The following is a 27,927-nucleotide window of genomic DNA, read 5'->3' as shown; positions in this document are numbered from 1 at the left end:
GTTTTGATTATCATTTCTGTGATGATTAGTGATGATGGACACCTTTTCATGTAGCTGCTGGCCATATGTTTGTCTTCCTTGGGAAAATATCTATTCAGATTCTCTGCCCAGTTTTTAATAATTTTTTTATTTTTGGCTGTTGAGTTGTACTACTGAGATAATACAGACCAATGTTTGCTGCAAACAGATCTAAAATAGCATACTTTTCTACCCTTCCCTGAATTGAGTAAATTGCCATGTATCTGTGATTTGAATCAAAAGAATTTACAAAAAATGGGAATATTAAAAACTTTTAGAAGTGCCAGAAATCTACTTTTAGAAGAGAACAGCTAATAAGCCAACTGAATGATACTTATTTAATAAACATTTAATATGTGTCACCAATCAAATTCTACCTAATCCTTTCTGTCCTATGTCCACACACATAGAAATCCAATTGATATTTATTTATTTAAGTTTATTGGGGTGGCATTACTTAATAAAATCATATAGGTTCAGTTGTACATCTCTGTGATACATGACCTGTATATTGCACTGTGTGCCCACCACCCCGAGTCCAATCATCTTCCATCACCCTTTACCCTTTATTATTCCCCACCCCCTTCCCTCTAATAATCACTTACTGTTATCTGTGTCTGTGAATTTCAGTTTTATATACCACATATGAATGAAATCATATGGTTCTTAGTTTTTACTGACAGACAATTTCACTTAGCGTAATATTCTCAAGGTCCATCCATGTTGTTGCAAATGACAATATTTCACCCTTTCTATGGCTGAGTAGTATTCCATAATATATATGTACCACATCTTCTTTATCAAATCTTCTATCAAAGGACACTTTGGTTGTCTCTATATCTTGGCCACCATGAATAATACTGTGGTCAACATAAGGGTGCATATATCTTTGTGAATAAATGTTTTCAAATTTTTTTGCTATATCTTTGATATTAACCCATTGTCAGAGATATGATTTGCGAGTATTTGCTCCTGTTAAATAGGTTGCCTTTTCATTTTGTTGTTGGTTTTCTTTGGAGGAGCTTTTTAGTTTGGTGTAGTCCCACCTAATTATTTTTGCTTTTGTCACCTTTGCTCTTGGTGGCCAGTTTCCAGTCTTAGGAGCATAAAACTGCCTAGGCATATCACTTTGCATATCGCTTTACTTAACATTTTGGCATCATCTTTTCCTGCCTCTTGGTAAATTGTGTAAGCATGAGTTATAAGGAAAAACAATCTCAGATTTCAGAAAGTAGCTTGGCTTAAATATATTTATGATTTTGAAATGTTTCTTCTGTATTCTTCAAACTTGCTAGACTCCTTAGATAATACATTGTATTTTATTAGTTTGTTTCCCTTTTTATTTTATTTGTGTTTTGGATGCTGTGGGATTTTCTTTGTGCCATGATAATAAAGAAGCAATGTTGATTTAAATAGCTTATTTTTAATTTTCCTGTTCAAAAACTCATATTAATATGATAGTTTGTATTGATCATGCTAAAGTGGATAATGAGAACTCCACCTCTGCATGTCTTGGTTAGAAATTAAAAAAATTTTTAAGTAATTTACATAATTCTAAAAATTGCTCATTACATTTTGATATGTATGGTGTTGCCTATACAGTCCTTACCAACACACTATTATTTCTCAAAGAAACAAAAGGGCATGGAGTTTTTATTTGTAGAATACTGTAGAGAATAGTGCATGGGAGTTTTTCTTAGTTTCTCTTTCTGTTAGCTCATTGTTGGTGTACAAAAATGCCATCAATTTCTGAATATTGCCTTTATATTCTGCTACTTTGCCAAATTCACTTACTAGGTCAGGTAGTTTTTTGGTGGAGCCTATAGGGTTTTCTATGTACACTATGATGTCGTCTGTGAATAATGACAGTTTTACTTCCTCCTATTTGCATGCCTTCTATTTCTTCTTCTTGTCTGATTGCTGTGGCTAGGACTTCCAGTACTATGTTGAATAAGGGCGGTGAAAGAGGATACCCTTGTCTTGTTCCTGATCTTAAGGGAAACACTTTTTAGTTTTTGCCCATTGAGTATGATGTTGGCAGTAGGTTTTTCATATATGGACTTTACTATGTTGAGGTATGCTCCTTCTGTTCCCAATTTGTTGAGTGTTTTTCTCATAAATTGGTGCTGTATTTTATTAAATCCTTTTTCTGCAGTTGCTCCACTGCTGGGAATATACCCTAAGAATCACAAAACACCAATTCAAAAGAACTTATGCACCCCTATGTTCATAGCAGCACTATTTACAATAGTCAAGATCCGGAAATACCTAAGTGCCCATCAGTAGATGAGTGGATAAAAATATTGTGGTACATTTATGCCAGGCTTCTGGTCCAGCCAGCCCCGAGATGCAGATGAAAGAACTATCCAGGCACATGAACTTAGTGAACCTGAAGAGAGAAAGGGGCAGCACCTCTAGGCAGGGAGTGCTCCTGACCAAGTCTCTCACGTGGCTTTAATTGTAGTGCTGCCATACACCAGGTGAACTCTATTAATCATTTCTCGCCCCCAGAAGCTTGGAAGAGTTATTTCTCAGGACAATGGCTAAATAATTCACAGAGCAGGATACACCTCACTTGATTTGTTTATTGCAATCAAAGATACATGTCTCAGGACACCAGGCTCCTTACACGCTGTTACCTACCCCTAGCCGTGTTCGGCTTCTGGCGCCTCGCCTGCGTTTGCGTCTGTGGGTCATAGCTGCAAGAATCGGAGCTGGCAGCCCCTAAACTTCCAAGGAGACACAGTCTTCTCCTTGCCTGACTTTTCCTCATCAGGGCGGTACAAAGCAGAGCAAACTTCAGTGGATTCAATGCATTCTCTAGGCCAGATTTCCCATGGGTACCCTCAGTGCTAGTATCGGATCATGCCTGCCTCCCAGCATTCCTGGTTTTCCAGTTGAGGCTTACAGATCCCTCTCGGGGCCTGGCTCGCGTGGGGCTACAATTCCTGATACTACACAAAGTGGTCCCCTACACATTTAGAGTGGACTACTGCTCAGCAGTATGGAACTGGAGACTATTGTGCTAAGTGAAGTAATTCAGTCAGTGAAAGACAAATACCATATGATCTCACTTAAAAGAGGAATCAAGTGGACAAAATAAACTAATGAGCAAATAGAACCAGAGGCATGGAATCAGGAATAGACTGACAACTGTAAGAGGGGAGGATGGAGATGGGGACTGACTGAAAGAGGGTGAAGAGATTAGTCAAAAAACATACATGAAGGACCCATGGGCATGGCCAACAATGTGGGGATTGACTATGGAAGTGGAGGGCAGGCTGGGTGGAAGGGGGCAAAGGAGAAAAATGGGACAGCTGTAATAGCACAGACATAAAACATCAAAAATGAGAAAAATAAAAATGTTCTTTAAAATTACTCTCGAGAATAATTAAAAATAACTAAAAAGATAGAAATTTCATTAATTATATAATCCCTTTTCTCTTAAGAAAGTGACTACTCCTGTTTTTTTTTCTCAGCTTCTTAAAGTCCAGATGTATTTCTTCTTAAATCTTTAATGTAGATACCTTAGATATATCTGGAAATCCATTAAATTATATGATACATTAAATTATCAATCAAAGGGGATTCCCTGTAGGGAACCCTCCATGGATAGAAGTAGTATTTTTTATAAACACTAACTTTTACACTGTTTTATTCAATTAACAAATAAATCTGTTCATTTATTTTATATTTACTAACAAATTCACATTTAGGTATACTATTTGGGTCTTCCTCAATTCTTGCATATTCTCTGTTTTCCATAAGTGAGTATTTTGAGTAAATCATTGATTTTCAAAAATCTCATGAGTGAGCATTGAATAGTAAAAGTGGGTTCATACATAGACCTGAAAATAATTGAGGGTATTAGAGAATCTGAATGAGATGACAGCTTGTGAAAGGTGAGCACCTCGTTCTAATGTACCTGTGAGATGAAGGAAGGGGGACCTGGCTCAGGTAAGAGAGTTTGAATGAAAATTAAAGACCAAAAATATTTTCTGAGTTAAAAGTTACAAAAACTATTATCATTTTATTGGTGTTCTCCTCTTGAGTTACTTAACTGTTAACAGAGATAAACAGATTTCTCTGTGTATAGTTAAATGTATGGATGTTTATACCTGTTTCTAGGTTAGACTTTACAGAAGTTATTCTTATGGAAACAAAACAGAGCTGACCACAAGCAGAAGTACTGGAAAAAAAATTGCGCACTATTTGGAAACTTGGTATCTTTTGCTGATGCGGTGTTCTGACGTAGTGGGCATTTTTTGTGTTTTAGAAGAGGTCCATCAATGAAAAATGATCTATCCAATGAATTCGCGAATTGCCATTATGAAGGTAAAGATGAAGAACTGCCATTAATTGCACTTTTGATTAGCATGATAACTGTAAGGGAATATATGCCTGACCTCTTATCCCCTAAGTCACAGGAAATCAATGATTTAACATTTGAAATGAAGCAAACTGTCTCTATACTCTTCCTTAAGACTTAAAATACAGCAAACAAGAAACAAAACCCCCCCCCAAAATTTGTAGATTTTTACCTTTTAAAAATTTTTGGCTGAGTTTAGTGCTGTTGGGTATGTTTGATCTTCTGAATTTAAAGGTTTTGGGCATGAAGACTGATACCAGTCAACTTTTAATAGACCGAAGAATACTATTACAATTTGAAACTTTAAAAATTGTATCTTCTTGGCTAAGAGAGAATATAATTATATTTTATGTATTGGAATTTATAATTTTCTGTTAATCTTAAAATTTTCCATATATTAAGAAAACACGTATACAATCAAAATTCTTAATAATATTTTGGTTCTACATATGGGGACAGTATTTACAAATGTATATCTTCTGAGGGTGAGTTACTGTTATTGGAAAGTCACATAAAATTCAGTGAAGATGTGTTTTCTAGCAGAGTAAAAAACTTAGAGGTTAGCTGAAAAAATCTTGTTTCCATTTAGTGGGTAATATGTTTATATGTTTTCTTTATTTTCACAACATCACTTCTTTTTCCATTTTTTTCATTTCATTTTATTTATCAAATTTCTGAAAAACTCCACTAATTTCTCATAAGTTGAAAGCACATGTAAATTATAGTAATTTTAGGTTCAACTTTCCTTGTGTCTGGAATAAGTATTGATGTGATTAGCAGGATGTCAGAAAGGCTTGCAACTCCAAATCTTGTTTTCCTGGTCTAGTGCTGATTTTTGGCACCTTTTCACAAAAGCATCATTTCTTTGAGTAAACTTATTGATCCCTATTAGTCTTTAGTTTGGATTAGGGTTTTTTTCCCCCTAATTTATATATTCAGAACAAGTTTTGATCTGTGGGAAAATACAGTCCATGGAAGTTTAGTATTACAACCAGGAAGGGCCTTAAAACAAGAAGTCTTCAGCATTATATTTTTAAGCATGTCTATTTTATATTTGTTATATTTAAAAATTGCACCCATGAATCTACTATTTAACTTAAGAAAATAGCATTATCAATTCCAGTACTCTTTTTCTGTTGTATTCCTGTGCTTTTCCCCAGAAGAAACCCGTGTCCTAAATATTTCTTGTAATTTCCTTACTTTTGTAAAAATCACTTTTATATATATAAAATGATTTTATATATAAATATTTATATATTTTATATATAAAGCAAAGAGTTTTCCCCTATAAAAATGAGTTAACTGTGTGAACTCTATGCAGTTTATTTGTGTTTATTCAAATTTATGTTTCTAAGGCTCATCCATGTTATTGCATATAGTAGTTCCTGATTAAAAAATATTTAATATATTGATCATACCACTACCCATTTAATTATTCAACTGTCAGTGGGTATATAGGCTGTTGTCACTTATTTGCTATAGGAACAATATTTCTAAGAGTGTTCTCATACATGTTTTTAGTGGTATCAATTGTTCCTTACCAGTTTTACATGGGGAAGACTTTTGTTGAGACAAGGATTTTCCTTCTTTTGAGTAATTCTTTGAATCTCTTCTTTCTTGTCTATTATCTACTTTCCCTTTTTGCTCTTTCCTCTGACTTTTTTTATTTTGACTTATAGAAGAGCTGTAAGAAATAGACAAATAATTACCATATATTCTTTACCCATTTTCTTCAAATGTTAACATTTTACCTCACTTGCTTTATCATTTTTCTGTTCCCTCTTTCTTATTTTCTTCCTTTTTCTTCCTCTTCTTTGTCTCAATATTTATTTAGCTTATTCTCTTTCTCTTATGCTGAGGCCATATAGTCAGAATATTGTGTCCCAGATTATCTTCGGTTACTTCTTGCCCTTTTCAACATCCTCCCCTAACACCCTCCCACCAGGTTGTAATTGTGCTTTGGTTTTCATTTGAAATATGGTTTAATTTATTTGTTCTTTATATTTCACTTTAGGATTTAACTCTTCTGTTTCCCTGCTAGTTTATTTTATTTTTATTTTATTGAGTATGTGAAATATTGACATGGTTCAAAACCTTAGAACCATTTTGAAAAGAAACTACACTCAATGAAGAGGTATTTCTCAGGACTATATTATTTCTTCTGTCTGTCCATTTCATTCCACCTATCTGTCTCATTAGTTTTATCCTCATTTGGTTTCTGTTATGACAAATGAATAGATGCATGTATCTGCATTGCTTTTTATATGTAAGTCCTATCTGTATATTTTCTTTGTGGTGAATTATGTGTTTACATTTTTGCCCATTATTCTATAGGCTGTTCTTTTTCAATCTTTTTTTCTCCAAGTTTTAAGTATTTTTTATATATTTTAGTAATATCAGCCTTTATCAGTGGTACATATACATATCGTCTTTTTAAATTTGTCAGTTTCTTGATTCTATTTAAGATAATTTTTAACAGAAAAATGTTTTTTATATATCTCATAGATCTGTAAATATTTTACTGTGTTTGGAATCAAGTCATAGTTTAAAAGCCCTTATTTTTTACACTCAAGGTAAAGAGGAATTCACTAATATTTTCTTTTAGTTCTTACCTGCTGTCATTTTACAAAAGTTTTGATCTCTGATTGATTTGGAGTTTTGTTTTTTTTTTAAATCTTTAGTGAGATATTAGTCTAATTTCATCTTTTTTTCACATGATTAATCAGCTGTCCTGGCACTGTTTATAAACAAGCCCATCCTTGTCTCAGTGATTTTAAATGGCACTTTTTTCATACTATATCTGTCCAGAAAAAGTCCAGCCATTGTTAACATAATGAGAATGGTTTGAGCAATGTCATTGATGTAATCTGGCAGCCAAGGATAGTGGACTGGAATGTGCGTGCCTGAACAATGACTTCACTGTACTAGTTAGTGGGGCGGGGGGTAGATACCATTGAGTGAGCATGTGTAGTGTGGGGCCATCGCATTCAAAATGACTGAGCGAGTGGAGCACTGAATCTGCATCAAATTTTGTGATAAGCTTAAACATTTCTCCACGGAAACTATTAGGATGATTCAGAAGGCTGCAACTATAGGCAATTGGTGATAGGCAGCTTCATCATGACAATGTGCTCTCTCATGCATCACATCTCATGCAGTTTTTTGGATGAAACATAGGATCACCCAGGTGATTCAGTCCCCCTAGAGCCTAGATTTGGCACCCTGTGCCCTCTGGCTTTTCCCAAAAACTAAGAACACCTTTGAAAGGGAAGAGCTTTCAGCCACTTGATGAGATTCAGGAAAATATGACGGTTCAGGTGATAACAAGGGGGAGAATTGTGTGAGGTTCCAAGGTGCCTGCTTTGAAGGGGACTGAGGTGTCATAATCCTATGTACAATGTTTCTTGTATCTTGTATCTTCTTCAATAAATGCCTCTATTTTCATAGTACATGGCTGGATACCTTCTGAACAGACCTTATATAGTTATGTTTCACACTGAAATGTGTTTATTTCTGGTCTTTCTGATGTGTTTATTACTCCTCCAAAAAACATACTGTTTAAATTATAAAGGATGTATCTTATGTTTTTAAAAACTTTTTATTTTAATATTTAAAGCTTTTTTTAAAAAGTATTTTTAGAGAGGAGAAGGAGGGAGAAAGAGAAACACCAGTGTGTGGTTGCCTCTCGCGTGCCCCCTACTGGGAAACCTGGCCTGCAACCCAGGCATGTGCCCTGACTTGGAATCGTACTGACAACCCTTGCAGGCTGGCACTCAGTCCACTGAGCCGTACTAGCCAGGGCCTGTATCTTAACTATTTTAATGTAATTTAATGTAGTATATATTAATAAGGTTGTTAGTATATTTTGGTATGCTTTAAATTAGTGTATTTTAATAGGAGGGGCTGGTAGCCTCCTTATCCTTTTAAAAATTAATTTCCTGTCTTTTTGCATTTTTACTTTTATGTTACGTTTAATGTCCATTAGTCTAGCTCCACTATAAAAAAGCTTATTGATTCTTCTGTTGGAATTATATTAGGCCTATAAAATAACTAAGGGAAGATTGGCATGTTTATTATATTTGGTTTCCTATCTAATTACAAGGAATGTTCAGGTATACCTTTGTGTGTTTTAGAAGTATTTTAATTTTCCTCATGTTTCTTGCCAAGTTTATTCCTAATTTTTTATCTTTTTTGTGGTTATAGAAAGTAGTATTTTCTTTAACATTACATTTTGTAAATACTTATTGTTTTTACATATGAATGCTATTTCTATTCAATAAATTTTACCTTGCTACTTCACTGAATGTGTTTATGCTTTGACTTGAACATGAGATAGTTTTTTTTCTTTTTCTATTTTATACTTTAATTTATCTTGTCTAATTGCATTGGCTCATGCCTTTATTGCACTGTTAAATGGTGTGGAGATAGTAGTCATCCTTGTCTTATTTTGACCTTAGCTGTATTAATGTAATTTCATCTTTTTTTTGTTTGTTAATTAACATGCTGACTTTAGGACTAAGGTCTATATTTATTGTGTTGAGAAAGTATTCATCAATTCCTATTTTCTTCAGTGTTTTTAACAAATACAGCTGTTCATTTTTATCAAAAGCATTATCAGTCTTGGAGACAAACATGCCATTTTTCCTTTAAGTCTGGCAATATGGAGTATTATATTAGTGAATTCCTTAATAGTGAACTAGCCTTGTATTCCTGGAACAAATATGACTTGTTCATCACATAGTATGTTCTCAGTGTGGTGTTGGATTCTGTTTTGTTTTTATGTGATGCTGTGATAATGTCTGTTCTGTTTTTGTACTGTCAGGCTTAGCTATTAATGTCATGTTACTGTTATGTAAGCCAATAAAGCTTTTATTTTTTAATGCTTCGGAACCATTTTAGAGCATTGGTATTATCCATTTTATAAGTTTTTAGTAGAAATCCTCTTGTGAAATGGTGAAATGCTTTATCTCTGGGCTTGTTGCCTGAGAACTTCATTTTTTTCCCAAGAAAATAGATTTATTTTTCAAAGTTCTTTTTTTAAGCTTTAAGCAGATCACCTTTTGTAAACCATGTTGTTTTTCTTGTGTATTGACCTCTGCCCTACCCCCCAGATCTTCAAATTTATTTACTGAGAATTCTGTAGAGGAGTTTTATGATTTAAAATATTTTTCTTCTGTTTTAATTATTAGGTTCCCTTTGTCACTTAATTTGTATATTTGTACTTTTGCTCTTTTACTGTTAGTAAGTTAACTACTATTTTGTTTACTATTTTAGGTATTCAGATTTTTGATTTATTATGTCTATTTTCCTAATTTAACTTTATACCTATATTATCTTTATTATTTTTATATTGCTTTTTTGTTTCTATTTAGTTTATGAGCTGATAATTTGAATCATTTATTTTTTAGATTAAAGTATTCAAAGCTATATATATTTTTAAACACTGCTTTAAATGTATTCCATAGATGGATATGTAATGTACTAATATCATTATTTCTTTAAAAAATTGTAACATATTGACAGGGGGAAATTAAAATTATATTGTAATTGGATGGGTAATGGAGCAGGTGAAAAGAGTCCTAAATAAAGGCTTTTTTTTAAATACTGCCAAATAACAAAACATTCAGTGCCAATTTACATTTATCAAATGTTTATTATGTACCTATCTGGTGTAGCCAAGCAGTTTATTTACATTATCTAATTTAAGCTGCATTACATCATTTTGAGAAACATATTATTTCCCTATTTTCAGAAGAGGAATCTGTGGTTTAGATGGGTTTGTGTAATTTGCCCAAGACTGCATAATAAGTAAGTTGCTATTGTTGAAATTTAAAACCACTTCTGACTCTATGGCTATGGCTTTCACTTGAGCAGTAATATTGTGAGGTCACAGAGGTATGAAACAGCATGGCATGATCAGTAAGTGTTGGTAGCAGAGTGACTGAAATAAAGTCAGCCCTTAGTAGTATCATCCTGGCTTGGACAAATAGATCACTGAGATGCTGTTAACTAAAATGGAAAACATGAAGCAAAGCAGGTCTATATAAGATGATGGGTAAGCCTGATGTACCTACTAGACAGCTACATGGATCTGGAGGTCTGCAGAGTGGTTAGTGCTGTAGATATGAATTTTGGTATCATTAGCTTATAGGTGATAGTTTAAATAATGGATTTTGAAAGGGATAAGAATAATGTAAATATTGAGATGAGAGCATGAAGGAAATAGTGACTCTTAGGATTGAGTGGAGAAAACAAGAAAACTTAGTCAAAATATTAGGAGGAAACCTAGGATATAGTAGTTCACAGGTGCCAAGGGAAATGGCAAGGTAAAGGAACAGTCATTAATATTAGTACTATGGAGAACTAAAGAAAGATAAAATAAGGGTTCATTTGATTTAATAGTAACTGAAAAGAGTCTTAACTGATGAGTTTGGTGGAGTGATGAGGGTTGGGTGAAGAAGAAAATTGACAGGACTCATTTGGAGATAAAACAATTGGATATGAACGGAAAGTGATAGGTGGCAGTAGCTAGTGGAAGGTATGAAGGTGAGGAAGCCTCTCTTGCCCTTTCCCTACGTTCCTTCCTCAACATCTCCCTTTCCCTTCCCTTTGTTTATCTCCTTCTTTCCTTCCTCTCTCCTTCCCTTTATTGTACCACTTTCCCCTTCTTTTTCTAATGTGATATACTTGAATATTTAATGTTACAGATTTAACTTGGGTCAGCGTGATATCTTGTCTTGGATTTGACTATAAATGTGAAAACATAAAGAGATGTTAAAATGTTCAGGTGTTAGATCAGAGTGATATTTTTAAGAGTTTCTTGAATCCAGTATCATAGTCATACGTGCCTTTTATGTCTAGAAGTAAACAGACTTTTCTAACGAGATTTAGTCTTTGAGATAATAATGAAAATGATATCAGCACAGTGCTAAAAGATTTCTATATTTTTGTCAATTTATACCTCATAGGTAAATCTATGCCAATTTTACAGATGAGGAAACTGAGGAAAGTAAACTTGTCATTCGCCCTGTACCGGGTATGGCAATTAGGTTCTACAGTCTATGGTCTTAATAACAGGGCTGTATTCCCTGTTACTATACTATAGTACTGATTTCATACCTTTAAAATTAATTAATAATATTTCTGTTATAAATTATAGTTTAGAATTAGAAAGAATATTATGGCATTTCAGAGAAATCTGTTAGCATATAGAATAGTAAAACTAGTAATATCTTGTTCAGAAATTACTTTTAAGAAGTAATTCTTTTTCAGAAAAATATACAAATATGACTTGATTCTACTTTTCTATGTTTTAGTTAAAATAGTGAAATTTTTATGGGAGAATCTGGAATTCCTCATTGAGTATGGAACATACTATTTTAAAAACACAACATTGCTGTGAAAGTGTATGTAAGATAACTAAATAATTCCGCAGAATACCAATCAGAAATTGATGTATTTTTTAGTTTATTAGTACCAAATGACCATATAAATTTTTTCTTCAGGCAAAAATGCAATTTCCATTGTGAGCTACCTTCCAGAATTTATGGTAGAACTTCGCTGACGTTGCCACTGATGCCAATGTGGAATAAAGGTCTTTATAATTTAGAAAGTCAGAACATATAAATGGATTACTGCTAAAAATAATTACTCTTCTTAAACTTTAAAATACATAGTACAGATCAGTGTATTTGAATTTTTAGAAAGAACATTTGAAAGTAAAGTAATACAATCTGTTTATTTTGCCCTCATCGATTGGCTTTCCTTTTGTGACTTTTGTATTAGAACCAATCACAATCTAATGTTTTGTGGCAAACCTAATTACAAAATTATATTTCAACATTGTTTTTAAAAAAAAATTCATTAAACTAATATTGACTTTAATGTGAAAAACCTTTTGTTGTTGAAAAAGAAGTTAACACAGAGACAGTGGCTATTAATTATTTTAAATAATTCTTTACCCCCTTCGCTCATTTTGTTGTAATAAATAATAGATTTGACTTGACCGTTGGGGTCATAAGGTCATTGGGTACATAAATGCTTGTCTTGCTCACTGCTGTCCTCTCAGTGCCTAGTTAGTGCCTGTCTGTGACTGGCACCAGTAGGTATGCTAGTGCTTTTTGTTAACTAACTTGATAGATAGGTAATAGGTTTAAATACTTTCTCTGAGTTGGAAAAGCACTTCTTATGGTAATGTGTTTTATGTAAACACTAAGACATTATTAAATTATTTTGTTTGCCTGGGTCTCATCGAAATGTCATGTTAAATTAAGAAACACTAGTTTTAGAGTTCAGGTAATAGTTCTTCAAGAAGGGAAAGTGGTGGGGGGTAGGCAGAGACAAATGTATTTGAAAAAATAAATTAAAATAAAATTAAAAAAAAAAGAATAGTCATAGAATCCTCATTTTTCACTCATTTTGCTTGTACCTCTTTTACCTTTTCCCCTTTCCCTCCCTCACTCTGCTCTCTTTCTTCCCTTTAACCTGTTATCTTCTCTCTAATCATCTTTTTGTTTGCTTTCCTTTAGTATCTGCAGTCCACCTTTCTCCAGCGTCTCCTGCGATTGTACTGGACCATGACCACTCTCCTCCTCCAGTTGGCTGTCTCTCTTCTGAGCCCGTTTCATCGCCAGAGATCACACATGCAGACAACAGCATTGTCAGTCAGACAGCTCCTAAAACACAGGTAAAGACAATCATATTTTTATTGGAAATAGGCTTGCTTAAAAAAGCTTCATACTGATTTAATTGAAGCTTTGAAAATTTTCTGATTTCTTTTTATAACTTTCTGAAAAACATTGCTGTAGATATTCTAACTTTGAGGCTAATACCTAAAAAATAAAAAAACTGAATAATATATTTGTTTCGTGGAACAATTGTACATGGTATTTGAGTAGTTTAGTTACTAAAATATAGTTCAAGTATTTCATTTATTAAAATTGATTTAGTTTTGCATTTCAAATCTTCAACTTCAGAAGGGAAGATAATTACAAAAAAAGAATAACTACTCTTTTCAGGGATCCTTATTATAGGTTTTCATGTATTAGAGTGTTCTTTGCAATTTTAGTGTAAAATGTAAAAAGCTAACTGTTCTTGAGTTTATTCAGATATGTATTGATCCAGGCATTGTGCTAGATGTTGGATTTAGTCCAGATTTCCCAAGTGCTATATGCAGTTGAGTCACCTGTTGTACACTAGAAAATGATAATTAATTAAAGATTATTGATAAATTTCAAATTCTGACTTACAATTTAAAATTAGCAAATTCTGTGCATGTGTGTAAAGTCAAGAACTGGTAACAGATGTGTCTATATATAATTACACACTTTCAAGCATAAGAAAAAGTTTTAATTTTTTAGTGCTATGTTTGCAAAATAATACATGCTGCTTTAAACTCTAAAGCTTAGAGGAAATTTTGTGTCTTACTGCAAAGATCAGGTTGTAACAGTTTGAGGTCTTCTGTTGATTTACTTAAAGGGGGAAATAATTTCGGAGTCCTTTCTACAACTTAATTTCCAAATGTGGTTTCTAGTGCCCTTTGGATGTTTTCATTATTGGTACAGTGTAAACTTTTCCCTCTTGTATATATTTTTTTTAATGTGGTTTAGATTCAGCAATCAACACACACTGATCTGGATATCTCACTTTTTCCATTGGGTTTAACTGATGAGAAAAGTAATGGAACAATTGCTCTTGTGGATGATTCTGAGGATCCTGGAGCCAATGTATCAAACATACAGCTTCAGCAGAAAATTTCAAGTCTGGAGATTAAACTCAAAGTTTCCGAAGAAGAAAAACAGAGAATTAAAAAGGTATATTTACATTTTTCCCAAAAAATAAATGTTTGAATTATACATTCTGGAAATTTGATATAATCCCAATATCTGATTACAAATTCATCAGTGAGAGGAAGAGGATACTGTGCTCCTTGCTCTCGTTTTAAATCAGTCATTTTGAGTTTATCACTTAGGAGGCTTTGATAAGTAATCTCTTGTCTTAAATATGTACTTTTAAAGACATGAACATCTTTTACTAGATATTTTTTTCTAACTAATGCTTTTTTTCTGGTTTGTTTTAATTTACCTTGTGAATAGGTAGTATTGCTTTTCTTACATAGTTTAGAAGATTTGTAACAGTTTATCCCCAGCTATTTACTTACACCAAACTTGTCCTATGTGAAGTCAGGTGTCATGGGATACTTGACAAGAGTACTTAGATATACAGCTATTTTAGTAAATTATTTATTTATGTTCTCATTTCTTTTTCCTACAAATTTATCTGCAGAAAGACCATAGCAAATTTCTAGAAAGTATATGTTGAGATAGATTGTATTGATTGCAATTATCTTAGATGCCTTTATTCATTTATTAGCATGAATAATTTTAGTGTTAGAAGCATACCATCTATAATAATATTAAACTTCCTATGGGCTTTTTTCTTACCAAATATTTTCTAGTATGTTCATTGAAAGAACTAAATGTATTTCATGCCATTACCTATTACATAATTTGTGGTTGGATTTCTTTTTTAGGATGTGGAATTGTTGATAGAAAAACATAGTGTCTTGGAAAAAGATTTCCTTAAAGAAAAAGAGCAAGAGGCCATTTCTTTTCAAGATAGATACAAAGAACTTCAGGTAAACCGATTATGTTTACAACTTAATATGTAGGCCTTTTGATGAAGTATGTAATATTTCAAAAAGTGCTAAATAAATACTTTTTGCATGAACAATTAGTATGTAAAATATTGACTGACATGGATGAAATTAATGATAAATGTCATTGTGAAAGTATGAATATGTGAGAAGCTGTGGGGGTTAATTGTTTGAGACTCAGTTTAGTGAAAAGTATTCTACTTCTGATTGATAAAATTTGGAATTTGGGCATTCTGATTTCTCTTACCTGTGATTATATATAAGAATTTTAGAATCCTATAAACCCCAAATTGAGATATTTAACCTTTTTCATATACAGTAATCAATGTTTCCTTTTCTTTGCCTCCTCAGATTTCCTTAATAAACTTGTTTTTTTTGTCCTTCCCCATCTCAGTAAATGGCAACTCTTTCTTTTGCTAAGGCTGAAAACTGCATCAATCTTTTTTGTGCTTACTCTTTGTCTGTTCCTTCAGGAGAACCTGTTGGCTCTACCTACAAAATATTCAGATTTCAACTGTTTGTCATTGTGGTCACTGCTACCAACCTATTCTAGGCCATTCTTATTTCTCCCTCGCTTCTGTTGTTGCCTTCTTACAGGCTGTTCTCCACCTTGCAGCCATCTCATCTCGTTAATACTTCAAGTTGACTGTCATTGCTCTGCTCTGAAAGCTTTAGTGGCTTCTCATCTCACCCAAACCAAAAGTCAAGTGAGTCCGTAAAATGGTTTGCAATGCCTATATTCCTCTTTGTCCTTTCTCCCTGTCTTTTCCCTGCCTCTTCTCATCATTTTGCTTTATCCATATACCTGAAACAGTCTTTTAATTTTCTGCATTTTTTCTTTTTATATATCATTCAGGTCTTCATGCAGATACCACTTTATCACCTTTCCAGATAATGTTGGCATCCCCTACCAGCCTTCCCATACTATGGTTTTTTTTCTTCCTTAGCACTTTTCCATCTGACCAGCTTGTTTATTTGCCTAGATTATTTTAATAGCCTCCTAAGTAGTCTTCTAGCTTCTACTCTTGGTCTTCTTAATGAGTCTTTATTTCAGTAGGTAGTGTTTTTAAAAATGTAAATCAGATTATTTCCCAGCCTCAATTCTCATTCTCCTTCCAGTGTAAATCTTCTGGTTTCTTCATCTTTTCCAACTTACCCCCAGCTATTTACTTACACCACACTTCATAATAAGGTCCAGGTGAATATGTGAGTCTATCTGGGAGGGCATTCCTTGGCTGTTGGAATGGTGAGTGGAGGGAAATGGTTTATGATTTACTCATAGTCTCTCTGCCTGGAATGCCTTACCTCCAGATATTTACATAGCTCTGTTAAAAATTAGGCTGAACAGTGTCTTCTTTCAGTGTCTATGGGAACATCATTTAATAGGCCTACCCAAGGATTATTTAGGAGAGTGTACTTTATTTGACTCATGGTTTATTGATATTATATACTAATTATTTTTTCCCAGAGACAATGCAAACAATTTCTGTTTGTTAGAAAAAAACAATCCTATAGGAGGACAATCACCAGGTTTTTCTCTAGCCTAGCACTCCTTATCTAACGATCCATTATTTAAATTATATAAATAAATATATTTCTCTCTATATATATTCAAATGCACTTTGAACTAATCTTAACCTCTGATTTATTTAGTCTTTATATATTTAATTGTAAATGAACTTTTGCAATCATTGTAACAGTTGATACTCCATTGAAAAGAACTTTATATTTCTTTAGAAAGAACAGGTATGCTTTGAATTGTTAATCAAGCCAGGTTGCCAGTTGTAAATGAGTTACTCTAATGGGGGTGGATAAGGCCATGAATGATGCCACTTACCAATACATCAGGTTAGGAAGTATGAGAAAATTAATCTTAACATAAATGATATATTTATTAATAAATGTGTAGAAGAAATCTTTGACATGTTCAATTTATATTTATATGTCACATTTTAACTTTTTGAAAATTATATTTTAAGACATCTCAGTGAACCTTCAGATACCTGCTTTTGTGGACGCTTTCTTTACCATGCTATAGGAAATGAGAACTGTGTGCATGCTCAGCATTCCCTAGCTTCGCTTCTTTGCTTTTTGGCCCCTCCTCATAGCATTTATCTGCACCTGTTATTTTATTTTGATTCGTTTATTTTTTGTTTTCCCTCACCAGAATGTAAGCTCCATGAGATCAGGAACTTTCTTTTCTTGTACCTAGAGCAATACCTGGCATATAATGCGGCTCAATTAATATTCTTGAGTGAATGTGAACTACTGTGATGCACCCTGTTCACCGAGGGTTAATTACGTTGTGTACGGCCACATTTACCAGCCCCATACCTGGAATTGAGAAGCTTATTAGAAGACACAGTACTGAATACTGACAGAACTTTGTGTTTTCTTGTCTACATTAGCTAACTTTTTCTGGGCCCTGTGTGTGATGTATACCTTTGCAAGTTTAGTTTCTCAGTTCTATTAATGAGAACAATAACATACCTGAGAAACCATCTAGTGTCTAATCTAGGACAGCACTTGAGATTGTCACAGTAAAGACTTATATAAATGCCAAGTGGCATTATCATTGATTTACTGCTTTTACTGCTAATAGTGATAGCTGAATAGTTACAACTTGGGTCTTCAAAACTAATATTCAATTTAAAAGAATCTTCCTTTTACAGGAAGCAGTACTTCCAAAGAAATCTTTTTTTCAGGTGATTTTACTTCAGTACTAAGAAGGGCCTCTCTCCTTTTTTATACCATGTGATTAAGAGTAAATTAACTTAGGGAGTATTTTATCACCTTGGATAAATAAGTGATAGCCAAACGTACTAGGAGGTCCCATAGCCAAATTGTACGCAAAGGCGAGCATTCTGTTCAGCTGATACACGTAACCCCTGCTTTTTTGAAAGTATGCCTTAACACTACCTGCTTTAATGAAAGACCTACATTAGTACCTGTTTTCCAGGGAGGATTTTAGCTTTTATTTTTAAAAAGGCAAAAAGTGAAAATAGTGGTTAGTGTTTGTTTTGGTATAATGAGTGGTTTTTAATTATATCCTACATATTTGGGGTATTTTGTGTTAAATACTGTATTTTAACAGGCCTCAGGTAGGCTGCTCAACCTGACACTGCGCAGGTTGGGGAAGGGTGGATGCCACTTTGTTAATGTCAGGTGTGGGGTGAGATCACAGATTTCCCATTCAGCTGCCTTTGACACCCTGGGTAGAAGGGGCGCCTCCTTACTCTGGAGAGAAAGTGGAATTTCAGGCCCCATCTTGGTCTTGTGTTGGAGGAGGAGAGGTTCTCTGTAGCTGTTTCCCATGTGCTTGTACTAACACAATGGAGCCAGGAGGCCTTGTTACTTCTGAATGGTTGTGAAAGTTCCGGCTCCCCACTCAGCTTCCTCTGACTCAGGAAAGGTGGGGAGTTGGAGCCGCCTTGCCTCTGGGTGGGGATGCAAGGCCTAAAAATGTGTGCAAACCCCCTGGCCTTCTCTGTCACCACCTCAGGGGTCAGCCAGGGCAGCGCTTGATCGCTGGGTGAAGGTGGAAGTCTGAGCTCAGCACTCTGGCCTTTGCTCACAGAGCTGGAGTTGGGGTTGTATTTTTCCCCATGGGGTATGGCTACCGTAGGGTGTTTATTATCTAAAAGTTTCCTGTCCTGCCCCTCTCACGGTCCTTTGGCTGGAGAGGGATGGCATTTCTTGGGGATGTTTTTGTTTGTGCCCTTTGGCATTTCCTGGTTGCTGGCCATCTTATTATATGAGGCTAAAAGAAAACTCACAGAATTTACTGCCCTGTCATGCCTTGGGTCCTCAGGTCCCTAGGTGATCTTCCTTTCTCTCACCTTCTAGAATCCTACATTTGTTTTAAATACAATGCCAGGCCTTTTAGCTCTACTTATTGATAAACATAAGCAGGAGTGCATCTACTTCACCTTAGTCTCGAAGTGGGATTGCAAAGGACATTTAAAATTTCAAACAATCTTTTTGTATCTACAGCAGAAAATTAATTTCAATCTTAAGATACATTAATTTAAAAACAGATGTTTTAAGTAGCAACACAGTTTGAATAATTAACTCATGGAGTCATTATAGATATAAGAGGGGTACCTACAAATATGGATAACTTAAATTGGGAAATAATCCATCAATCTCCATATCTGCTTTATATTTACCTAGTTTGTGCATACATAGGTATGTGTGTTAGGCTTTCTGAAAACATATTTTCAATAAAAATATTTAAATTGAGACATATGAAAGGATACTTAGCATCACTAGCCATCAGAGAAATGGAAATTAAAACCACAATGAGATACCACCTCACACCGGTCAGAATGGCCATCATAAACAGATCAACAAACAACAGGTGCTGGCGAGGCTGTGGAGAAAAGGGAACCCTAGTATACTGTAGGTGGGAATGCAGACTGTGGAAAGCAGTTTGGAATTTCCTCAGAAAGCTAAAAATGGAACTGCCTTTTGACCCAACGATTCCACTGCTGGGAGTATACCCTAAGAATCCCAAAACAGCAATTTAGAAGAACCTATGCACCCCAATGTTCATAGCAGCACAATTTACAATAGTCAAGTGCTGGAAGCAACCTAAGTGCCCATCAGTAAATGAGTGGATCAAAAAACTATGGTACATTTACGCAATGGAATACTACACAGCAGAAAGAAAGAAAGAGCTACTACCCTTTGCGACGGCATGGATGGAACTGGAGAGCATTATGCTAAGTGAAATAAGCCAGGGGGCGAAAGACAAATACCATATGATCTCACCTATAAGTGGAATCTAATCAACAGAACAAACAAGCAAAGAAAATATAACCAGCAGGTCTTTGTGCGGGTGGGCAGCGTAGGGAGAGCAATGTGGAGAAATTTGGGACCAGTGTAATTGAACAAAAACAAACAAACAAATAAATAAATAAATTGATTCGACAAGAATTTAGAAAATCTTGGGCTTCACTATTTGACCTCTTCTCTGTAATCCATTTCTTTCTGGAGATATAGCCTTTTTTTCAAACTGGTACAAAATTCTGTCTAATAATTTCTTAGGTATATATATGATTAATCTATGAATGTCAAAGGAAGGCACTATACGCTAATACATATAGGATGAAATATTAGCAAAAGTGAGTTTTTTAATGGTGAATATATATTACATTTAAATTTTTTTCTTGAATTAATAGTTTGCCATTCATTCCTCAAATATTTGAAAGTAAATATATTCAACATATATGTTCTGTAGAGTATAGAAATCCAGTATTTTTTAAATATTAAGGTATAGAGGTCTTCTGAATACTTTTGAAACTTAATACAGTAGAAAAATGTTTTTGCTATCGATGATGTGAGGGATAATACATTGGTGCCTGCCTTTCTGTGGTATCCTCAATAAAGCAGAACATTTAAGAAGGGAAAAGATAGTACTGACAAGACTAAATTAGCAGAGAAGTCTTTCTCCTTAAAGAATATTTGTATGCTTATGTATTTTTAAGAATATATTTATTGTGTAAAATATGGACAATAAAGAAAAACAGAATAAAACATATACCTATTAACTACCATGAAAAATCTGTTTTCATGAGCTCTTAAAGGGCTTGAATTTTTAATTTTATAAATTAATCTCCTTTCGCTTAGTCTAGTGCTGGGTGTGCCTTTGTCAAGATTTTAGTCTGACTAGAGAATGAGTGATTAATAAATGGAGTGTTTGTGAAGTCTTTTAACAAACTTTTTCTTAAAACAACATTAACTATTAGAGGGAATTTGAACAGTGTTGTTTTATGATATGGTCTAATTAGCAGGATAGGTGGAGGTTTGGGAATGCGCCCATCACAGAAGGAAATACGAATACTGTGAACCCTGCAGGACAATGCGGGCGTGCTCACCTCTCCTTTCCTGTTCTGTGTGTGGGGGGCGGTGTGGGCTAACGGAGGAAGAAAAGTGACTCATGTGTATTTGTTAATGGCGGCTATTTAAAGGACTTTGCATAAAACTTGTATAAAGACCTCATCTTAGTACAACTGAGATTCCAATCTCTTTTGTCTCCTTTGACTCCCGTAACAAGTCCACCTCACCTGTGGTGAGCTCTGAACAAACTTGGCAACTTACCAACATGCACACCTTGTAATGTTACCATGTTTTTAAAAATTCAGTTAACAGACACAGCTGATTATAAATTATCATCTCTAATAGTTGTCAGTATGGGTATCTCAGGCTAGCTTTGGGAATTTTCTGTATGAATATTTTCAAGGCTGGGCCAGTTCTTCCAAATGGCCATTTTCTATTGAAATGCTTCCTGGTTATAGTGTATTGACTTTTTGTTTCGAAAATTTAATTTTTAAAAAGTTATGTGAAAATACAGTGTTTCAGAGGACCTTACATTGATTTCATAAGTGGAACTGTACTGCTTCAAATTACTGTGTGTGTTCTGTTATTGATTTCACAGGTTACACTACTCATAAATGAATCGATACTATTTTTAATATGTTTATGTACTATTTCAAAGTGAATACTAGTCAAGTGTTGCACAATTGGTGGCTTAGTCAGAGGCTAGTGGTTAGTGAGTTATTACCAGTTTTACAGAGGTAACTCAAAATGTAGTTGCTGTCTTACTTAGAAGTAGAGAATGCTGGAGGAAATATAAAGTAAGTGTAGCTTGTACACACCCTGTTTGTTTATTCAGCTATCTTGTTAAGAATGATTAAGAAGAGAAAAAAATGAAAGGAAAAATAAAGATCTTATGTCTTGGTTGGTGTCATATGCCTTTCATTTTGTCATATATTTTAAACTTGACTAGATATTGGGAAATGAATAAATTTCAGTTGTTAGGATACACATCGTCTTCACAATCTCTGTTAGAGGAGAGTCATTGTAGGGGAACTTATGGTGAGATGCAAGCACTTTATTTCTTATTCCAAAATGAATTGATTTATCAAATCCAGTTTATATGCTAATATTTGGAAAACCTCTTCCTCAAATTGTACTGGAACAGTAAACATTGAAACGACAGTTTTATACTTTCTAAATTTTACTCAAAACAAACTGGTAGAAATTTTTTTATACAAAAAGAACAACATTTTGAGGGTGTTTCATTTAATTTCAGATGTACATTTCTTAAATAAGACTTTCGGTCAAAGTGATGCATTTAAAAAATTTGAAGTAGTTTTCACTTGATTTCTTCATTTTATTGTCTTGCTTCAATGATTTGACCTCCTTTAAATATTAAAGCAGTCGTCCTCAATCTGGCGCACGTTAGAATCTCCAGGGGAAGGCTTAAAAGAGTATATTTAAAAATGCTCAAGTACTGTTCCACACCAGTTAATTAATGTGTTCAAGTGGTTCAACTATAAAAAGCACATATAGTGAAAAAGGTGTGTAATAAAAAGCCTACCCTTATCCTTTGCTCTAATCCTCCTCCTAGTCCCTGTTGGTTTATTTTTACCCTTCTACAGTCTTTTATAATGCACACAAAAGCCAACTGTAACTTACTCACTCACTGACTCACTCGCTCACTCCCACTTTCCTCTTTTCTATACAGATGGTAGTGTATTAAATAAATACACTTTTATTATTTATTTTAAAAATATTTCTCTACCCACGTCTTTATTTAAGACTATTCCTTGGAGGCCTTTTCATAATGGTTCATTAAGATATTCCTTTTTTTCTTTTCTTTTCTTGGTATGGGAGTACGTGATTCAATTTTCTTTTATTATAAAGTATTGCTATCAAAGAGTAATGTTAATCTAACTCTTCTTCTAGTTCCTTGTTCTTTAAAATAAAGTAATTTTATTAGAATATGTTCTGGTATTGGTCATTCAGGGTTGATTTCTTTAGATTTACAATGTGTTCATATAATATATAATCACTTTTTTAATTTCAAGGAGTGTTTATTAAATTATAATTTTAATACTGTTTTATTTCCTTATTCTGTACTTTTTTCCCCTTCTGGTATCTCTTATTTGATGTGTGTTATGTAGTCTTTGTATTTTATATTTGCCTTTACTCCTGAATCCTTCTCATCATTTCCTTTTTACCTAAAACCTGTTTCACCTTCGTATTCTATTTTTTAGGCATTTTCAATTTAGTTTATTTGATCTCATGTTCTTTAGATTAGTCATCATTTCTGAAATGATTTATACTGGTATAATTATTTTCTGAAATTTCTCACATCTGTTTTTCTAATTACAATTTATATTGTTCTTTAATCTAATTTATCACCTCCCTAATATCTTTTAGCTTACTTTGCACTATGTGTAGAGTTTTGAATTTCCTTTTTGTGATGTATATTGAACATGAGTTGTTGGTTTTACTTGTTGAGGTGCCCTGTATGTTTTTGATGAGGGCATTTGAAAGATTGGCAATGATCCCCCGACTACTGCCATATTCCCAGTGTCCTTCCACTGTTAAGTATTATTAAAGGGAATTATCTGTGGTAGTAAGAGTTAAACTTACGCTTTTGCTAAAGATATTACTCTTTATGAATTAGTAGTAAATTGTAGGAAGTTGGAGGTCTTAATCTTGCTTAATAAAATTTGAGGGAAAATAACATGTTCTATTCATTTTTATGTTCTGCTCTTTGGTACTTGTAGGTGCCTATGAGAATTGAAATAAAGAAGAAAATAGAGAAATGGGACAAAAACTACTGGGTTTTTTTGTTGTTGTTTGTTTTTATCTTCAATTTTATAGAAAGTCGCTGAATGTCACATGCTTTATTCCATTTTATAAAAGTGAAGATGAAAAGATTTCAAGAAACTAATTTGAGGAGGGTATTTACAAGCATATCTATAGAACTACTACTCACTTGATTCTTTGTCTTACAACATACAACTTTCATTTGTACCTTTTTACCTGTATCTGCAGATGGCCTATCTCACCAAAACTGGTGTTCCTGATAAGGACCTAGGTCATTCCCTTCCCCCCTGCCCCCAAATAATTATGTTGAGAATAAACACTTTAGGTTTATACTGCTTCTTCTTATTCACCATCTTCATTCTCTAACCTAACTTTTCCCTAACTTAACAGTTAGGAACTTCTTTTAAAAATGTGGATCACTTTTAGAAAATAAAAATGATGTATTTTACAAAATGAAAAAGCACCTTAATCTCTTGTTTGTAAAAATACCAGATTATTGGATACAGTTTAAACAATGAAAAAATCATAAACATTTTAAGAAAGTATTCCTCCAATTTTATAATAAAAATAGGCAGTTTTTTAAAAGAAACAAGCAATTTCTTTAGCACTTCCTAACCAATGGGGAAAATGTATACTTTAAAAGTTGAGTAATTTGTTATAAAATATCATTACTAATGAGAAAATTGGCCTATTAGTCTCAAAAATTCCAAGTATTGGGGACATTTTTGAGAACTGAAAATGTAGGAATAGTTTGTTGAATTTCTTATTGGTCCATAGGTATATCTTGAAGGCATTATGTGATTTTCTTTATTTCTTTTCTAATAATTCAGAAAATCAAGTTGTCCTTTCCTTTGCCAAAACTAAATTGAACTATTTGGAAATCATTAGAAGACTATCATCTTCAATTCTCTAGGCTAACTGGCCATTGTGAGAATGTTTTTTTCTCCCTTATGCAATAACTGAAATTTAAAGTTTTTGTTACTACCTCCTCAAATCTAAAATGACATAGATTTTTTTAAGACACACCATTAATTGAACAATAATAGATTTTAGCCCTGGTGTGGCTCAGTGGATTGAGTGCTGGACTGCAAACCTAAGGGTCGCCAGTGCAATTCCCAGTCAGGTCACATGCCTGGGTTGCGGGCCAGGTCCCCAGTAAGAGGCGTGTGAGAGGCAACCAAACATTGATGATTCTCTCCCTCTCTTTCTCCCTCCCTTTCTCCCTCCCTTCCTCTCTAAAAATAAATAAATAAAATCTTTAAAAAAATAGTAATAATAGATTTTGAGGGGACAGAAAAGTCAACATTAAATGTATAATTTAGGATATCATAATTTTAGAAATCTTAAGTGTGATAAAAATTGCATGTTATGTTTAATTCAGTATGTATAATGAGTTTTTGTGTTCCAAATACTTTTAAACATATTTAGAATTTGTAAGTAGTATAGTTAGAAATATAAACTGTTTAAAAATGAACCAAGTGGGTCCTGGCCAGATAGCTCAGTTGGTTACAGCGCCATACCTGTATACGAAGGTTGTGGGTTCAGTGCCCAGTCAGGGCACATACAAGAATCAACCAATAAATGCATAAATCGGTGGAACAAAAAATTGATGTTCTCTCTCTCTCTGCCCCTTCCCTCCCTCTTTTTTTCTCCCTCCCCCTTCCCCCTCTCTCTCCTTAAAATCAATAAAAAATTTTAAAACAAACCAAGTGGACTGTTTTGACTATTTTAAAAGCTTCAACTATTTCAGTAAATAGATAATAAAGGTTTTTTTCCCATTTTTAAATTGAAAAAATAGTCCCTAAATTTAAACAAATTACCCTCATTGAAGAGAATTCCTGAAGAAAAATAAATTAATACCAAAGGGGACTTAGAGTGTGCTTTAAATTTAGGTGCCTCAGTTCTCATAATATGATTCTGCACAAAAATCTCTTCAACAAGCATGTATTATTTCTATATGTTTACTTAGTTTTAAAACTTTTACTTATTTTTAATTATGAATGATTCAAGGCTAATTTCATAACCATAACTTCTTTAAAAGTGACATAGTCCATGATCATTTGTGATTTATGCTAATGCAAAGGTTTATATGAACATATTTCAGAAATGCTATAGAATTGTCATTATGATGATTACCTTACGACATTGAGTTTGATCTTGCAGTTGTCTTACAAATTTAAATAACTTTAAAATTGTCTTTTCAGAAGCATGTAATTTGGTAAAATATGATTTTGATGTTTAATTACAGTCATTCTGTGTGCTATTAGGATGTTTGTAAGTGCTGTTATCATTTTAGGGGTGGATGATTTATCTTCTTTACCGATTGCAAATTACCCAAGGAAAATTCTTAGAATGCACTCATGTTTTTTGTTCTCGGTAAATGTTTTGAGAAGTGATTAGTGATAGATTTTTTTTCTGTGTGTATGCATAATAGTATTACTAAAAAATAGGGAAACATGGACTTATAATAATGTGGCTAAGCCTCATTTCTCATACGGTGGTAAGAAAGGTGGTTATTTTTGAATACCCTAGTTTACAATCTCAAAGGATGTATTTACTATATTTTTCTACTTATCTGAGGTCAAACTCTGACCTCAACCATTCTAGAACAAAGCCACAGACATCAGCAGTAAGTGAAATGGCTGGTTTGAAGCAAATCCTTCTAAAATTCATGTACTTTATTTGGTAGGTAAGTTATGAAGCCTTTGTTTCAAGCAGATAGTTGAGTATGAAGTAAAAGAGATAGGATGTATTTACACTCACATTAGCCAGAAATGAATGTCAAAGGAGAAGACACACCCAAAGCCTCAAAATATAAGAAATTTGGGGACTGGGTTAGGTGGCTCCCAAGGTGTTATGTTTTCTGTATATTTGATAGATTTTTCTATTGGATGTTTCTCAGGTGGAAACATTAATGTGGAAAGATGTGCTATAAGGGATACTTGCTCTGGCTGGTGTGGCTGTGTGGATTGAATGCCAGCCTGCAAACCAAGGGGTTGCCAGTTTGATTCCCAGTCTAGGGTCCATTCCTGGGTTGTGGGCCAAGCCCCCAGTAGGGGGCGTGTGAGAGGTAACCGCACAATGATGTTTCTCTTTCTCCCTTTTCCTCTCTAAAAATAAATAAATAAAATCCTTAAAAAATTGGAAATAAAATTGGAAATAAAATTGTTTTAAAGAAAGAGCTCAAATCTCCCTCTTTGAATATTTAGTTGTTCAGAAGTTTGTGTGTGTTTGTGCTTCTGTACGAGGAAGGGAAGATACTGCCCTTTTGCAGGGAATAGGAAAGGAATTCACTATCAAAACCCTTTCACATAACAGAGAATAGTAACCTAAGTATGAAACTTTGGAAAGTTGATTAGGTAGAGGAAGTGCTTTCAGAGCATTTTGTGATTGGTTTAGCTTGTTCATTGCTAGCTGGTCTTCCTGATTTAACTCTTTCACCTGAAAGACCAGTTTCTGAGACAGCCTTTGCCTGACTTCTCTGGCTTACGTGCTTCTCTCTCCCCCAACCCAGTGTTGTTGCATTTTCCCCAGAGCAGTTAGCAGAATCCCAGTTTAGGTATTTCCTCTTTGGCCATTCTTCCTTTCTCCCAGAATGTAACTTACTGGGGAGACATATTTTGGTCTTAATCATTACATTATCAGCTTCTAGAAAAGTGCGTGGCACATTAGTTGGTTGACTGAAATGTGTGGTTTGTGGGTAGCTATGCATTAAATGTGTCTCCTTCTGCCATACCCACATTGTGTGTTGAAGTTCTACCCTTCTCCCCAATATGATGGTATTTGGAGGTGAGGGCTTTGAGAGATAATTAGGTTTTAAAGGGGTCATGCGGGTGGAGCCCTCATGAGAGCATTAGTGTTCTTTTGAGAAACAGAGACACCAAAGAGCTCTGTCACTCTCTTTCCCCTGCCAGGTGAGGACACAGGTAGAAAGCAGCCTTTTTTAAGCAATAACGAGAGCTCTTACTAGAAACTGCCCATACTAGGCTTGGATTTCTAGGCTCCAGAACTGTTAGAAAATAAATTTCCATTGTTTAACCCTTCCAATCTTTTATGTTTTGTCATGACTACTCGCGCAGACTTAAGACAGGGAGTGCAGGTCTTTTATATTTAAAGCTGTCATGTATTTCATCTCCACAGTTGATCCATTGTGATCCATTTCCATGCTAAAACTTAGTTGGATTCAGTGTTTAGAAACATAAATACTTTTTTGTTCATATTATAAACCTGCTGAAAGAATTTATGGTTTTTGAAGGAGGTT

The 27,927-nt window shown here is 34.0% G+C and overlaps 1 protein-coding gene across 4 annotated transcripts in view; it reads left to right on the top strand.

The window, feature by feature from the left end:
* The window catches only part of CCDC91 (coiled-coil domain containing 91), a 289,909-nt gene that overhangs the window by 89,121 nt on the left and 172,861 nt on the right, over nt 1-27,927 (top strand). For all 4 annotated transcript variants that reach the window (XM_054591295.1, XM_054591292.1, XM_054591294.1 and 1 more), the window contains exons 4-6: nt 12,916-13,073; nt 13,996-14,199; nt 14,919-15,023. In XM_054591295.1, coding sequence (XP_054447270.1) covers nt 12,916-13,073; nt 13,996-14,199; nt 14,919-15,023 — 467 coding nt within the window. The remainder of the gene's footprint in view (nt 1-12,915; nt 13,074-13,995; nt 14,200-14,918; nt 15,024-27,927) is intronic.

This window comes from Pteronotus mesoamericanus, unplaced genomic scaffold (genome assembly GCF_021234165.1).
Source record: "Pteronotus mesoamericanus isolate MK-2021 breed Mesoamerican mustached bat unplaced genomic scaffold, CSHL_Meso_final scaffold_21, whole genome shotgun sequence".
Taxonomy (NCBI): Eukaryota; Metazoa; Chordata; class Mammalia; order Chiroptera; family Mormoopidae; genus Pteronotus; species Pteronotus mesoamericanus.
Note: the sequence above shows the minus strand (reverse complement) of the source record. Positions and strands in the feature narration are given on the sequence as shown.